Source organism: Phaethon lepturus, unplaced genomic scaffold, assembly GCF_000687285.1.
Source record: "Phaethon lepturus isolate BGI_N335 unplaced genomic scaffold, ASM68728v1 scaffold43780, whole genome shotgun sequence".
Lineage (NCBI taxonomy): Eukaryota > Metazoa > Chordata > Aves > Phaethontiformes > Phaethontidae > Phaethon > Phaethon lepturus.
The window spans coordinates 1-14,030 of NW_010514896.1; the positions used below are offsets into that span (position 1 = coordinate 1).

A 14,030-nucleotide genomic window follows, 5' to 3' on the forward strand; every position below is an offset into this window, starting at 1 on the left:
GCCGTCATCCGCTGCTGCCTTTTCGTTTCTGCTCTCTCCCGCAGCTGTTCAGAGCACCTTGCGCTGCCTGCGGGGTGTTGTGATGGAGAAGTTAGTTAGCAGGGGAGCTGTTTTCCTCGACACGCAGGGTGGGGAGGTTTCTCGCATCCGGGCTGTATGTATTTTTTTCTTCACCCTGCGGTCTCGTCACGGAGGATTATTCCGATGGAGCAGCGGGTGATATTTCGTGTGGATGTGGCATTCGGCCATCCTAGTGGTTACTTCCCTTCCTTGAGTTTTTATAACTCTTTTATTGTCATGCTTAGGAAGTGAAGAGTGGTTATTTATTCAACACACCTGCGACTACTGATGTTGAATAGTGGTCGCCGAATGATTAGCCTGCAATATCCTGTTCAATAAAGTATTGGTGGTGATATTTTCATTATTTGCCTAACTCTGCCCAGGCTTTAAAAGCTGCTGCAGGGCCCAGAGGAAAGAGTTTCAGCTCTTAGGGGAGTAAGGACAGGAGGAGGTTTCTACCACCATCATCACCACCAGCACCCCAGAGAAGTCATCCCCTCCCTGTGCCGATGCAGGAGAAAAGCTGGAAGCAGGGATTTTAAATCTCGATTAATCTAAAGTGTAAACAGCAAGGACTTTGTGCATCACCCAGGCTTGAAAGGGGCATTGCTGTCTCAAAGGCGAGCAGCTCTGAGGTGTCGGGAGCTCTAACTTGGCTTCTTTCTCCCTTAGGATGTGGTGGTGGTCGGGGAGGAAAACTTCACCACTCCCTGCTATATCCAGCTGGACCCAGAGGCCTGCCATATCCTGACAGAAACCCTCAGCACGTATGCCTTGGTGGGACAGTCAATCACCAAAGCAGCAGCCAAACGTCTCAAACTGGCCATCTTTGGACCGCTGTCCTGCTCTTCGCTGGAGTACAGCATCCGGGTCTACTGCCTCGATGACACGCAGGATGCCCTTAAGGTGGTTGTTGCTCCCTCGCTCGCTTTCCCTCTCCCTCTCCAGCTCTCGCAGGACTGCAGCCATAGCGGTGACTAGACCCTCCGCTGCGTGTATTTCTATTCCCTGGGTTATTTCTGTGGTTAGAAGAAGAGCTCAACAAAAAGGCACCGTTTTACAGTTTAGCCCACACACACTATAAATTGTCCTTTGCATAGGGATCTCACAGTATTTTCCACCCACCAGTCTTTTTCCCTTTGTTTACCTGTATCATATCCTGAATCCAAAGATTTTTGCATTATTAAAAGGCCATAAGGTACACGGGGCTTCATTCGTTATTCATGTATTTTTAATGCTAAGTGCCAGGTCCCCAGAGATGGGGAAACATATAAATGCCTCTTTGTAAATAGATGATAATGATAAAAGAAGCTTCTGGGCTGTTAATCACTGCCTGCTTTCATACTGCTTTGTTACACCTCTTTGCGTGCAGCTTTTTGTTTTGGGAATTCGCAACTAAAATAAACCAAAGCTGTTGCTTTCTCTAACTATATAACCTTACTCTCACTGCGTAATTCTGGCATGCACACAGGCACACACTCGCTACATACAGATGAGCAGGTAGATAACTGTACTTGCGACTTCTCTTTATAAATACGTGTATTCATACAGTTGGTATCTGTAATAGATGCACTCATGAAATATGTAGCTCCAACTGCACATGTAAGAATGTGGGTTATTAAAAGGTGGGGTTTTTGTTCTTTAATCGTAGCCAGTGCAACTTCCCAGATGCCTCTCCTCGGCAAAACGAGTTCAAAGCCTGACTCTAAGCAGAGCCGTCCTGGTGCTGCACGTGCTTTTGCTTCCTCAGTGCCGCATGGGAAGTATTGGGATTCAAACCCACATACAGTGGCTGGGAGATGTTTGTATTTTTCGGAGCAGTGACTTCCATCACTGCGGACGACACTCTCTGCTCTCCTCCCAAATACTATCTGATATCACAGCCTGCCTGCCTAGGCTTTGCTGGGGGGGATATTCTTTCACTATATGTAAGAAAAGCAGTAAAGCGTCAGGGTTGAAGCAGGCATATCATGACTTCGGCATGGTTTTGTCTGTACAGGGCCTGGGAGCTTGGCCTCTGTCAATGTGTTGGTGTTGCCAGGCTTTTAGAAACAATTATTTTCCCTGGTCCGATTTCCCTTTTGTTTTTCCTCTTTAAAAAAAAAAGTGAAAAGGATCTTTTGTAGCAATCAAGCTTTAAAAGTCCTGACGGTTTTATGCCCGTGCTGCGTAATACAATTTTCCATGGCTTCGTCAAGGCCTGAGGTAATAATAAGTGACTCGGAGGGGCTTTGGACAGACAGCTAATGCAGTCAGAGCTGGGGGAATCCAATTAGGTGTTACTCAAGAGCTGTTGCTTTGTTTCTAATAGACTGTGGGGAGAGTTGTGAGGTAAAGTTAATCCGATTCAGTGAGATAGCAGAAGGGATCAGGAGAGCCACTGAGCAACATGGAGAGACCATCTTTCACCTGAGGAGCTACAGCAAATGTTTGGGAGAGGAGCAGGGCAGTCCTTGGGGCTTCTGCTGCAGGTAGACCCCCAAGCGAGCTTGTAATTTGGTGAGGAAAGGTGACCAGATTCAGGCTGCCACCATCCCACTCATACCTACTGCTTTTTTACAGCAAAGTGCGTGCATTTTAATTTTCTTCTTTTTGGCACTTCTACCCCAAGACTGCAAGGCCACCCGTGGGGTTCAAGACCCAGCTATCTGGGGGTTTACAGGAGGACAAGCACACATGCTCGCTGGCCACAAGCTCTTCCAAACGTATCAGCTAGTTACACTTCTCTGGAAATGAAAGCTCTGGGGAAGGAGAAGCTTTAAGAAAAATGAACCCAGTAAGCCAGCTGTAGGTGAAAGGGTCGAGCATGGATCGGTGCGTATGAACCGGTGTGTACAAACCAGCCCTGTGCAGCGGCATTGTGTAAACTCAAGCTACAATTATTTAGAAAGAGAAAAAAGGTTGGGGTGTTTGCTGTGTGCTTGCACAACAGCTGGCACCGCAGCAGCCCCGGCCCTGCTGGGAGGAGGTTCCTGGGGGCTGTGGAGCAGAGTGGATCACGCACTCAGCGTCCGCTGCCCCACAGGGTCCCGGTCGCCTGGGTGGGGTGCTCACGAAAATGCTTTTTGGGGAAGGGTGAGGGTAGCTGTGACCTGGAGCACTGGCCTCTCATTTTAAGGCTGATTTTTGCGCTTTGAGGGGGCTGCCCAAGCTAGTCTGATGTAAAAAAAAAAAAAAAAAAAAAAAAAAAAAGGTAATAATACCATAGCTATAAAGAAACCCAGCTGCTTTATTCTCATCTGTTTATTCATGTATGGCTTTGAGGTTGAGGTATGTGAGCCGCGTGTGGCAGCGTGGCGGGGCGGAGCAGACGGGCACACGGAAACGGCTGTCTGCCGCACCGGGGGTGCGCGAACGATTGCAGGCATCCCCCCCAACCTGCCTCGTGCTGCGCGGTGACTGTCCTCCAAAAAACAACCAAAAAAAAGGCACAAACAGGCGTGTGATGTTCTCTCCATTATTTAATGTGTATTTTTCCTTCTAATGAAGAAAGGCAACAGCTTGGACTGAATGCCATTGCTTGCTTGTGCCCTTTCGAAATACAGGTTGTGGCTGTCCAGGCAGGGCTGACGGTGGAGCGATGCCTTACACGGCTCCCTCTCCTAGGAGAGGTGTAAGGGCGTCAGTCCTGGCTCACAGGGGTGGTGAGAGGCAATGGGGAGGGTGGCCAGAGCCACCTCAGCACAGGGCAGGCAACGCGCAGCTCGGGTTTTGGCTCAAGGAGGGCATAGAGGCACCAGCCAGCGGGATAAGCAGTGCTCTAAATAAATTGCCGCGTGGCTAGAGCCAGCCTGCAGGTTTGAAGGGCTGCACAAGTCATGGTTCCAAATTAATTCTGAATTAATTAGCTGAGCAGCATGGGAGAAGCATGGGCTGCTCAGCGCCCTCCAGTTGGAGCATGTAGAGGGGCTACGGTGACCAAGGGTGGTTACCAAAAGTGGGATATTGAAACTAGACACCCAGATGTGGTGAGTGGGATGGTGCAGCACCACGCTGCAGTGTTTTCCCCCGCAGTGGTGCGGCTCCCAGGGCTGGCACTGCACGGGATTCGGTCCCTGTGCCCCACGTGCCTGAGAGGTGGCATCTGCAATTAGCTCACGCAGGGCCACGTGTTGTCTCCTGGCCGTTGCTGGGAGATAATTTGGACATAATGAAGATCTATAGTAATCAGATAATTACTATCGATTGCTCTTTAGACATCTTGATGAGGTAATTAGGGGACACTGGAAAGAAGCTGGAACTGATTCATTGGCTTAACCTTAATCTAAAAGGTTTCCCGATTTTGTTTCTTTTTCTCTAATGGCTGATAAACAAACATCGTTTTAGCTTCAGGATCTGCCAGGTGCTGGGCTCGCCAGGGACAGGGGCTTTTCTTGTATGCTAACTAGATCCTGAATGTGCTCAAGAGTAGCTTGGTTTGTGCCTACCTAAAACGGAGGCTTCTTCAGGAGGCCTGGGGTAGCATCCTGGTTTCATGCGCCCACCTACTCCTTGAGCGTGCTCACTTTGTACATGATTGGCCTTGGCCACGTGAGACCCGTTGGTTGCTTGGCTCTTGTAATTAAGTATGACTGAGTTTGGCGGTGCTGGTTTCTAATGGTGCTCATGTAGGTGCATTTGTACTTGCTTCTTCCATGTGGAATACAGTTAGGCTGTAGGCAACGGTCCACTGTGGTCTCGATAGTTACAGGCATATATTTATTTTTAGCTGGAGAAAATGACCAGACTCTTGGCTCACTAGCTTTTAATTATAAGATCAATATTTCAGTAACCCGGAACCTATGTATCTATATGTGCAAAATACTCTGTCACAGTGTCTTGCATTGTTTGATACCGTCCTGCTTGAAGGTTAGTCTCAGAATAGGCATCTGTCATCCCTGATTTGCTCTGTCATGGAGCAGTTTGCCAGAAGGTTACAAACTGAAGGACCAGGGGTACACACAGATCCCCGATCAGGAGGACTTATGCAAGTAAGAGCTTCCAAAAAGCAAAATAGTAAAGCTACCATTAGATGGCCACTTCGGCGAGCAATGGAGAAGACTGATATATTTCTGTATTCAAACAGTGCCTGTATGCAATGTCTTTGTGTTCAATGTAATTGCATGCAATTAAGCTTTCTGCTTATAGGACATGTCCGATAATGGTGCGTGTCTCCCAGAGGGGACACGGGTGCCTGTATCCCTGCTGGGCTGCTGCTGTATGACGAAGGCTATGCTCAGGTCTACTAGTGCAATTCAGGCTCACAGGGAAACACAAGTCTGCATTTTTTCTGTATTACTCAAGTGACAGCATCTACAGCAGTCAGTCTTGAGGAATCAGAAGACCAGTGTACTGTCTTGATGAAACCTGACCACTTTCTTCTTGTTATCACAATGCTGCAGGAGGTCCTCCAGCTTGAGCGGCAGATGGGCGGACAGCTTCTGGAGGAGCCCAAAGCTTTGCATTTTAAGGGAAGCACCCACAACCTCCGCCTGTCCATTCATGACATTGCCCACTCTCTCTGGAAGAGCAAACTGCTGGCCAAATACCAGGTGAGCATCACAAACCATTCACATTGGATCCTAGCAGTGAGGCTTCAAGAAATACAGTGACACGCAGGGTTGTTTAAAAAATACCAGGTGCCAGGCTGCATCCCATGGACACTTTTTGCAGTGACAGTAGTGTGGAGCCCACGGTCTCTAGTCATATAGCATCTATGCCCTGGTCCCGCACCCATCCCTGACTATACTTTTTTTGCTTTCCTCCTGAAGGAGATTCCCTTTTACCACATCTGGAGCGGGTGCCAGAGGAACCTGCACTGCACCTTCACACTGGAAAGGTTCAGCCTGAATACCCTGGAGCTGGTGTGCAAACTCTGTGTGCGGCAGGTCGAAGGAGAGGGGCAGATCTTCCAGCTCAACTGCTCCGTCTCAGAGGTAAATGACATCAGTGCACTTCTCTGTCCGACTGCAGGAACGCGGGAGGGCTAAGGAGGTATATCCTTTCCCACTGCTACCTGTTTAGTGCTCCCCATTTTCCTCCCGACTGCTGGGAGGGACATAAGGGATGGATTAAGTTGTTGCTTTGTATCTCCTGTTGCACTTTGCCTTAGTTTCTCTCATCTGGAAGGGAGCATCCCTCCTTCAAGGGAGGGAGGAGGGCAGCTGTGGTCTCCCTGCTAGTGCCGCCTTTCTGTGCCTGTGCTCTTTGCCTGTTACGCCCTAATGCATCTCACAGAGCACTGCATGGTCCTGTTTCCTGGCAGTCCACAAGATCATCATGCCTGACATTTCCTGGAGAAGCAAAACGGAGAATAGGAAAAATGTCGTTGCCATATGTTTGCATAGGCTGCTCCACTCTGATCCCATGTAGTAACTCCTGTGCAATAGGGAATATCGTATGATCTAGTTTGCCATAGACTTTTCTCCTCAGATTTTGCTACTGCTACAAATCCTGACTATTATCTTCGACAATTTTTCTTTTGACGGCTGACATTTTCCAGTAGAAAAATGATCATAAGTTTTGGAACATCTTTGCTGGTACTACATAGCACCTGGAGAACTTTCGCTCCCTGGGGCAGCCAAACTTAGGGCTGAGACCAAGCGACATGTTCAGGTGTGAAGTGGCATTGACTTCAGTGAATGTGCTGGTGGGTTTTATGCTTGGTACCCTCGGTGGCTATGAAGAGCAGGCTCTCAGGCAGCAATTGCTGCTGGCTAACTTGGGGAAGGGCTGGGAGACCACAGACAAAAGTTACTCGTGCTGTATGGCCCCGACGGTGTGCGCCATTACCCATAACATCTGCTTGGTTAGTGGGTGTAAAGTTACATATTCAGCTGGGGACTACACAGCATTAAAGACAGATGGTAAAACAAGTATCATAAACAATTATTGTAATAAGTGCTGCATTGAGGTAATCTCTAATTTAACCTCGCAGAGAAGAGAAAGAACTGAGAGTAACTTTAATGAAATGCAAGTATACGCTATAATCATCTTCAGCTGCTTGTGTGTAATAGGGCCTGGTAATGGATTCAGAGGGAACAGGATAATATTCTTGTCTTGTGCTGCCATCCCATCCATCAGGGATGAATAGAGGGAGGGAATAATACCGCTGCTATCAAGGCTGCTTGCTGCAAAATTGCTCCTCCTGGTTGACACGTAGTGATGTTCCTGAGCCCCTGTGAGGGGCAGGAGGTCCTTGAGCTGGCATACAGCGTTGTGTCAACTTTGTTACTAGCAAAAAAACCCTAAAACTCCTCTGGTTTGATGACAAGTGTTACCTGGCAGTGTAGTAACAGCAACCTGGAAACCGACGTGTATGCCTCTAGAGGCGTAAGATGAAGAGGTTGGTGTGATAAAGAAACCAGACCAGGCATCAGGAAACCTTAGCTGTCGTTCCTCACACTTTCTTCTGGTGACTAACTAGGTCACGTAAGGGAGTGTTTTGGTGTCTGCTTTCAGGTGGTGTCTGGTTTGGTTTGCTTCTGGCGATTTCAAATTGAGCACATTATTCCTTTCTTGTGGAGGAGGCAGGCAGCTAGCAGCCAGGTATTGCAGGACAGTGCTGGTGCCTTTTTTTGCTGCTGAATCTGCCTCTCTGCCTGTGTCACCCTGTGGTAAAAACATAGTAACACAGTTCCCTGCATCCTCCCTTTATGGGCTTTCTTTTTTGTCCCCTGTAAAGGATGTAAAATTTCTGCCAATTGAACTGTCTTATCAATGGGGTTTGGTGGGTCTTTCAGTTACCCTGCAGGACCTTGTCGTTCCTAAGCAAACCCAACCATTCAAATTGACCAACCAGCCTTGTCCTACCAGCTACTGAGCACCGCTTTCTACCTACCTGTGGGTGCTAAATCCTTCCAGGCCAAGGAAGACATAAAATCCTTTCCCAGAAAGGCCAATCACTTGTTATTTCCAGTGGGGCCATGTTACAGCTGTCATGGGGAGCCTGTTAGCTGGGAGGACCGCATCAGAGAGCATCAACCCCATACCCAGACGCAGGGCTGGCTTTGGAGTTGACGTTCCCCTTGAAACACTGCTGCTACCGCCTTTGAGCACAGTGCTGGTCTTGGGGAGGAGAGCGATGGCCACCCCCTGAGCGCACACATTCCATCTATCTGTCTCCAGGACAGAGTTAAAGCCACATGAAAATGAGGGATCAGCTTGTGCCTGGGGCGGTATTGACTGTCTCTCCGTGGTCTGCCCAGCATCAGAGGCTTCTGAGAGCATGGGTGCTGCCAGAGGGAGGTCTGTGGCATGAGCCCTGAGCTGGCTCCATGTGGGTTGGGGGGCTGCCGGGAAGGGTCTCCTGCCAGCCAAGCCAGGAAAGCCCAGTTCTGCCCTAGTAGTAGCAATTTGCTCTTAAATGTGTCAAAGTGCCTAATATTTCATTATTTCCAGTAAGTGGTTAATTAAGCTGGGCTCAATTTTGTCCAGCCATAGTAACCTTCACCCTCAAAAAAACCCCACAAACCCAAAAAACAAACAAACAAACAAAACACAAAAAAAAGAAACAAAAAAAATCTGCTCTCTACTCAAAGTCAGTTATAAATATTTCTCTTTTTCAGCTGACTAAGATAAAAACGGTTGATTAGCAGAGGGCTGCTCCCCTAGTCTCAGAGGATACGCTTCTACAATCGTCTCTGCACTCAGTAACAAAACAGCTGTATTTTTATATATTTTTGCTTTCTTTCCAACCTCAGGAACCTACTGGCATCGATTATCCCCCCATGGACTCAGCAGGCACCATCACCACCATCGTAGGGCCCAGTGCTTTCAGCATCCCCCTCCCGATCAGGCAGAAGCTGTGCAGCAGCCTGGACGCGCCCCAGACCAGGGGCCACGACTGGCGGATGCTGGCCCACAAGCTGAAACTTGACAGGTGAGCGGGGCTGCCTATGCGTGGTCGGGCGGTGAAGCCCCCCGGAGGGATGTGCGAAAGGGTCCTGGTGAAGATGAATGACAGCAGATGTGTCGACAGACTGGTCAGACTGACTGCACAGGAGACGAGCACCTTGACAGCACCAGCAAAGGGGATGGGCTGAAAGCATAGAAATTCAGGTAGCCTTCATGCAGCTCAAAAAACAAGTTTCCTTTTGGCTTGTTGCAGGTACCTAAATTATTTTGCTACAAAATCGAGTCCAACCGGGGTGATCCTGGATCTCTGGGAAGCCCAAAATTTCCCCGATGGCAACCTGAGCATGCTGGCAGCAGTTCTTGAAGAAATGGGAAGACACGAAACCGTTGTTTCTTTGGCAGCAGAAGGAAATTACTGATGCAGCCTTGGCGTGAACAGGAAGGACAGACGCAGGGAGCGGTAATGCCCTGTCATTACAAACGAGAATTGAAATGAAAACCCAGACCAATGAGTTTCACAAGAGACATTTCAGAGAAGAAAGCAAGCAAGCAAACAAAAAAACCAGCCCTGACCTTCACACGTGCTCTCCTTGTACATTATCACAGGATCTGAAAGAAATCATGCAAAGTTGTACCTTGAAAATATAAATCAACCTAATGTTCCTCTCGGCTTGGCTGTACACTGCTTGGTACAGGATTTTACAGTTTCCTAGGAAACGCTTTTTATTGCTATCCAGATATATGGATAAACTTTCTTAACAATCCCAGTTTCTATGGATGTTGTTTACATCAAATTCTGGACAGGGGTAAGGAGACTGTCCATGGCTCTTTATATTTTTTGTTTAAAGCCATTCTAGACAAGACTATGGACAGTTGGTTGTGGCTATTTCAACTTACTGGTTTCTGGTGATTTCAGATTGTGGCTACAATTCGGCACATCGATTGTCTCACAATGAGCCTCCTGTCATTGTTCTGTTTCCTAGACCTACTTGTAAAAAAAAAAAAAACAAACAAACTAAGAAAATCAGAGTTTAAGAGGTGTGCATCTGGAAAGCAGGTACTCTGGGTGCTAAGCAGGAACACACATAACATCCCCTTTCTTCCCCAAGGCAGTCCCACTGAGCCTGTAGGACAGTGGGGAATGTAGGATCGGAGTTAATTTTCAATTCACAATGTAACACCACACTTTCGACCCCCTTGCGGTATGAGGGGGCTGGATATGCAATTCATAGTGGTTAGAGGGGGAAAAAAAAGAAACCCAGAAAAAAATTAAAAAGAGAAGTTGCTATGATAATTATTTACTAATTAGTATCTAGTGCAAGGATTATAATGATGATGATTATTATTGTTATTATTATTATTACCATTATTACTTTGTTTCTAATTTTGTCAGCAGCAGAATGAATCATTCCTGTTTTTATGGAACCTGTTGTCCCCTTCCTGAAAGTCTTCTAAGACGTGTTCCTCTATATGCTGTCTGCCCTTCCCTTCTTCAGCCATCGTACTCCTCCTCCTCCAAAGTCCTCTACTAGCCCACACGGGTTGCTCACCTCATGTTTGCGTTGCTGTGCTTCATGCCCAATGCAAAGGTGGTATAAACTGGCGCCGCTCCACTGAAGTCACTGGTCTGCACCCACAAAAGATCCAACCCAGCAGCCCTCCCTGGGGTGTTTTGCACCACCTTGGTGCCTCCAGGTTGCTCCAAGCAGCCGTCCTGTCCCAAGGTGGCTGTGAACCAGTGATGGCCTCCGAGTCCAAATACACATAGCCCATGCTCCCTGAACGGAGCATGTGTGCAAGCATGTAGAGGCACTGATGTTGACCACCTGATTTCTGCATCCGAAGTGGGCCTCCGTGTGTCTTGCATTGCTTTGAAGCAGTCGGAGAACCAGCAGCTCCCGTTAGCTTCCCACAGAGCTGCAGGTGCTCGCTCCCACTGAAACCCACCTCTTCCCGTGATGTTTGTGGTGGTCAGAGCTACTGGGAGTCATCTGCTGGGCCGTTTCTGGGTGAGATGCACCAGGTGGATCTCTGCTGCTCTCTCTGAGCTTGCTGCAGGCAGGCAAGCCCGGGCCAGCGCAGGGTGGCAGGGTGGTGAAGTCGAAATCCCGTGTACCGCAGTTTGGTGCCGGGGCTGTGGTCCGTCCGCAGCCTGGGTGGGGCAGTGCGGGTCCTCACTGGCTGACCTGGGGGACGTTTGTCCCTCTTGGCCGTGTCCCTCTTGGCCACCACGAACAGGTGAAGTGGGAACTTGGCAAAAGGAGCGAACTCTTGCTTTTTTGGTTGTCGCTGCAAGCGTATTGTATTTTCTGCTCAGTGAAAAGACCGACTCTTTGGTACATGGCAGTGCGTACTGCCAGGCTTGTCAGTCCTCTGCCTCTGCTGCAAAGGCGGCTTTCTTCCCAGCCTGTCTGTTCCCGGTCAGGCCCTGGTTATTGCCATTGTGCACACACACATGCCCCTGCCCACGCACGTATTCGCGCTTCATCTGCTTCCCGAGACTGGAGTTGGTTTCTTTTGTGGTTTTTTTTTTTTTGTTGTTGTTCTGTTTTTCCCCCAAGGCTTTCTGGATTGCGCCTTTAAAGGTAACTTTGAAAATGTCATCGGTCAAAATGAAAGGAAAATTTCATCTGACCTTTTTCCCATTTGACATTTCCATAGGATTGGGACTTTTTGTTTTTAATTTCTCAGCTCCCTGACACCACTGGGGTTTTGACTGACCGCTGGGCAGCGATCACAAAGCATTCCTTTCCTCGTAAGAGGTAACCTGGCAGTTTGCAAACCAGCATTTCAGTCAAAACCGGAGACCAGAGGACATACATTTAACTTTCAACATCTGTCTGCATTTGCCTGCTTAAGCCCCACCTGCTCTGAATGTGGGGATGCCAAGGGCATCTTTTCCACAAACAGCCATCTTCTTTTCCACCTTGGGCAGCTGATGGATGTTGCAGTGCTGAGGGAAATCTTGCTTCCAACTTCAGGAAGTTTCAACTGGGGTTTCCAGCTCTGACTCCTTGGAGCTCTAAAATGGCTCTTAAAAGAGAGGTTTCAGCTTTTCTCCCTTCTGTTCCACCTTCAGGTGTAACCAGTTGTACTTAGTTTGTGTTTCTTCCCTCTTTCTGCTTGTTCTTCCTGCATGACTCCTTTTCCAAGGCAGATGCATGAGCTGAACTGTCCTTCAGCGCCTTCCTCTCTTCATCTCGGTCTTTGTTAGCTGATGCCCAGGATGACCAGTAGTCCCAGCTCTCGGCTTTTGCTAGGTGGGCAGCGTGTGCAGCCTTCTGAGAGGCCTACGAGTCGATGCTCCTTTTGCCAGCTCTGTGACCTATCTCCCAACGCCACCTTCAAGAACAGCTGAGCAACTTGCTTAAAATGTTCTGGGGCATTTTCCGTTTACGGCATCACTGTAAAGGGAATTTATTGGGAGGAAAAGGCATGCCCGGATTAAGAGGAACGTCCACAGAGGTAGATGGTGGTCAAGAACATCACTAGGGCAGCAGCATCGCCATCGCTAGGAGGTGAAGCTGCTCTTCCACCCGTACAGCTCAGAAACCTTTCCTCGCCCACTGCAATCACAGGCTGGACGGGTTCCCCGTGCCCTGCTCCATCAGCTTTTCCAAGGTCCCAGCCCTGGCAGGGAGAAGGTGCCGGGGACGATTCCTCCACAGAGCCACAGCTCGTCCGAGCAGCTCTGCGCTTGTGCTTTGCCACCCCTGCGCCTGGCAGCTCCCACCTCACCTGAGACTCCCCCGCATTAATTTTGCTCAGAGTTTTCTCTTTTTTTCTGGGGGTACGGTGCTGGCAGGGCACGGAGGGAGCTCTGGGCCCCGCTGGTGGTATGCACCCCTCAGCATCCCCATCCTGCTGCCCCAAGGACCCGGCAGCGGTCCTTCCGCCTGGATTGCATGGACACAGTGCCATCTCGTGGGGCTGAGCCCCGGCTCCAACATGCCACCGCCGCGGCGAGCAACATCGCTCGGGAAGAGGCTTTCCCGAGGGGCAGCTCTTGGAAAAATGACAATTGTGTTTGGTAGATAGAACCGACTCCTCTTAAGAGTTATTGCAACATTTTATGTCAGGTAAGCACATCTACTTTTTAAAAAAATGGCTGCAGGCTTCTTTTACTACTACTTTTTAAAATGCTTATCCTTTTCATTGTCCGCTTTTGGCTATGTGCTGTAGCAGTTTTGCTGCTCTTCACACCACCTCTTCATCACACATTGATTGCTAGCGCTATAAATAATATATATATCTAAATATCTACTGACTTCACGGAAAACCTTTAATTTCCGAGTAAGAAACGGCTATCGGAGGCAGTCCTTTTCACGGATTTTTCTTCAGTTCTTCTGTGTTGTGTTCTTGTAAAGGTGGCTGTCAGTGCGTAGGGTAAGTTTGGGGTATGGCGCTTTTTTTTTTCCAAATTTTCTGATCACAGCTGATCCAGTGTATCTTGCTAAACAGTGCAAGACCTAAGTGCTATTTTACTGAATCTCAGAAGTTTTGAGGCAGTGAGGGTCTCTCAAGATTTGCTTCCATGGGAGTCCGAGACTCTTTTTTTTTCTGTATCGCTGGCAGAAATGCAGACACTCATGAGACATGTTGGAGCCTGGGATGGCCACAGAGTAAAACATGTCTGTTCCTTGGGTTTCTTGCTATTTCTGTTGCTTACATATAGAATAAATGTATTTACATGCTGTAAGCCTGTCATTGTGGACAGTGTCCTAATGTCTGTATTGCTACCTAAAATAGTTTCTTTTCGGTTCTCCTTTTCCTTCTTGTTTTGGGGGGTGGGGGGCATGTGGAAGGGAGGGGTAGGGGGGACCCTTAGACCATTGTATGCTCTAGCCCAGTAGTTACCACAGCTCTGAGGTTAATTTTAAACAAGATGATACTGTTGAGGTGGTTGGGTTTTTTTAATCTCGTGTCCAGGGGCACTTTGTAAAGTATCATCTTACTGAGTGTTCAGAAGTCTTTTCAGGTATTGCTCTGGCTCTCATCTGGCCACGAAGTAACTAATTGTTTGCAGGCTGGCTTGCTTAATACCAGGTGGCACAAAGATGGGAGTAGTTTGTGAATGAAAACCAAACCTCTGGCCCTTCTCCCGCAAGGACTCCAATGAGGTATTGACTTGGGGT

The 14,030-nt window shown here is 48.4% G+C and overlaps 1 protein-coding gene across 1 annotated transcript; it reads left to right on the forward strand.

Moving 5' to 3' along the window:
- Positions 1 to 44: 44 nt before the first annotated feature.
- Positions 45 to 9,801, forward strand: LOC104626335 (netrin receptor UNC5C-like; the record flags this gene model as incomplete). The annotated part of the gene is made up of 6 exons (XM_010294229.1): positions 45 to 154; positions 733 to 966; positions 5,442 to 5,591; positions 5,811 to 5,975; positions 8,742 to 8,920; positions 9,149 to 9,801. Coding segments are annotated over 6 exons (1,004 nt in total), but the record flags the coding sequence as incomplete, so codon positions are not given.
- Positions 9,802 to 14,030: the final 4,229 nt, after the last annotated feature.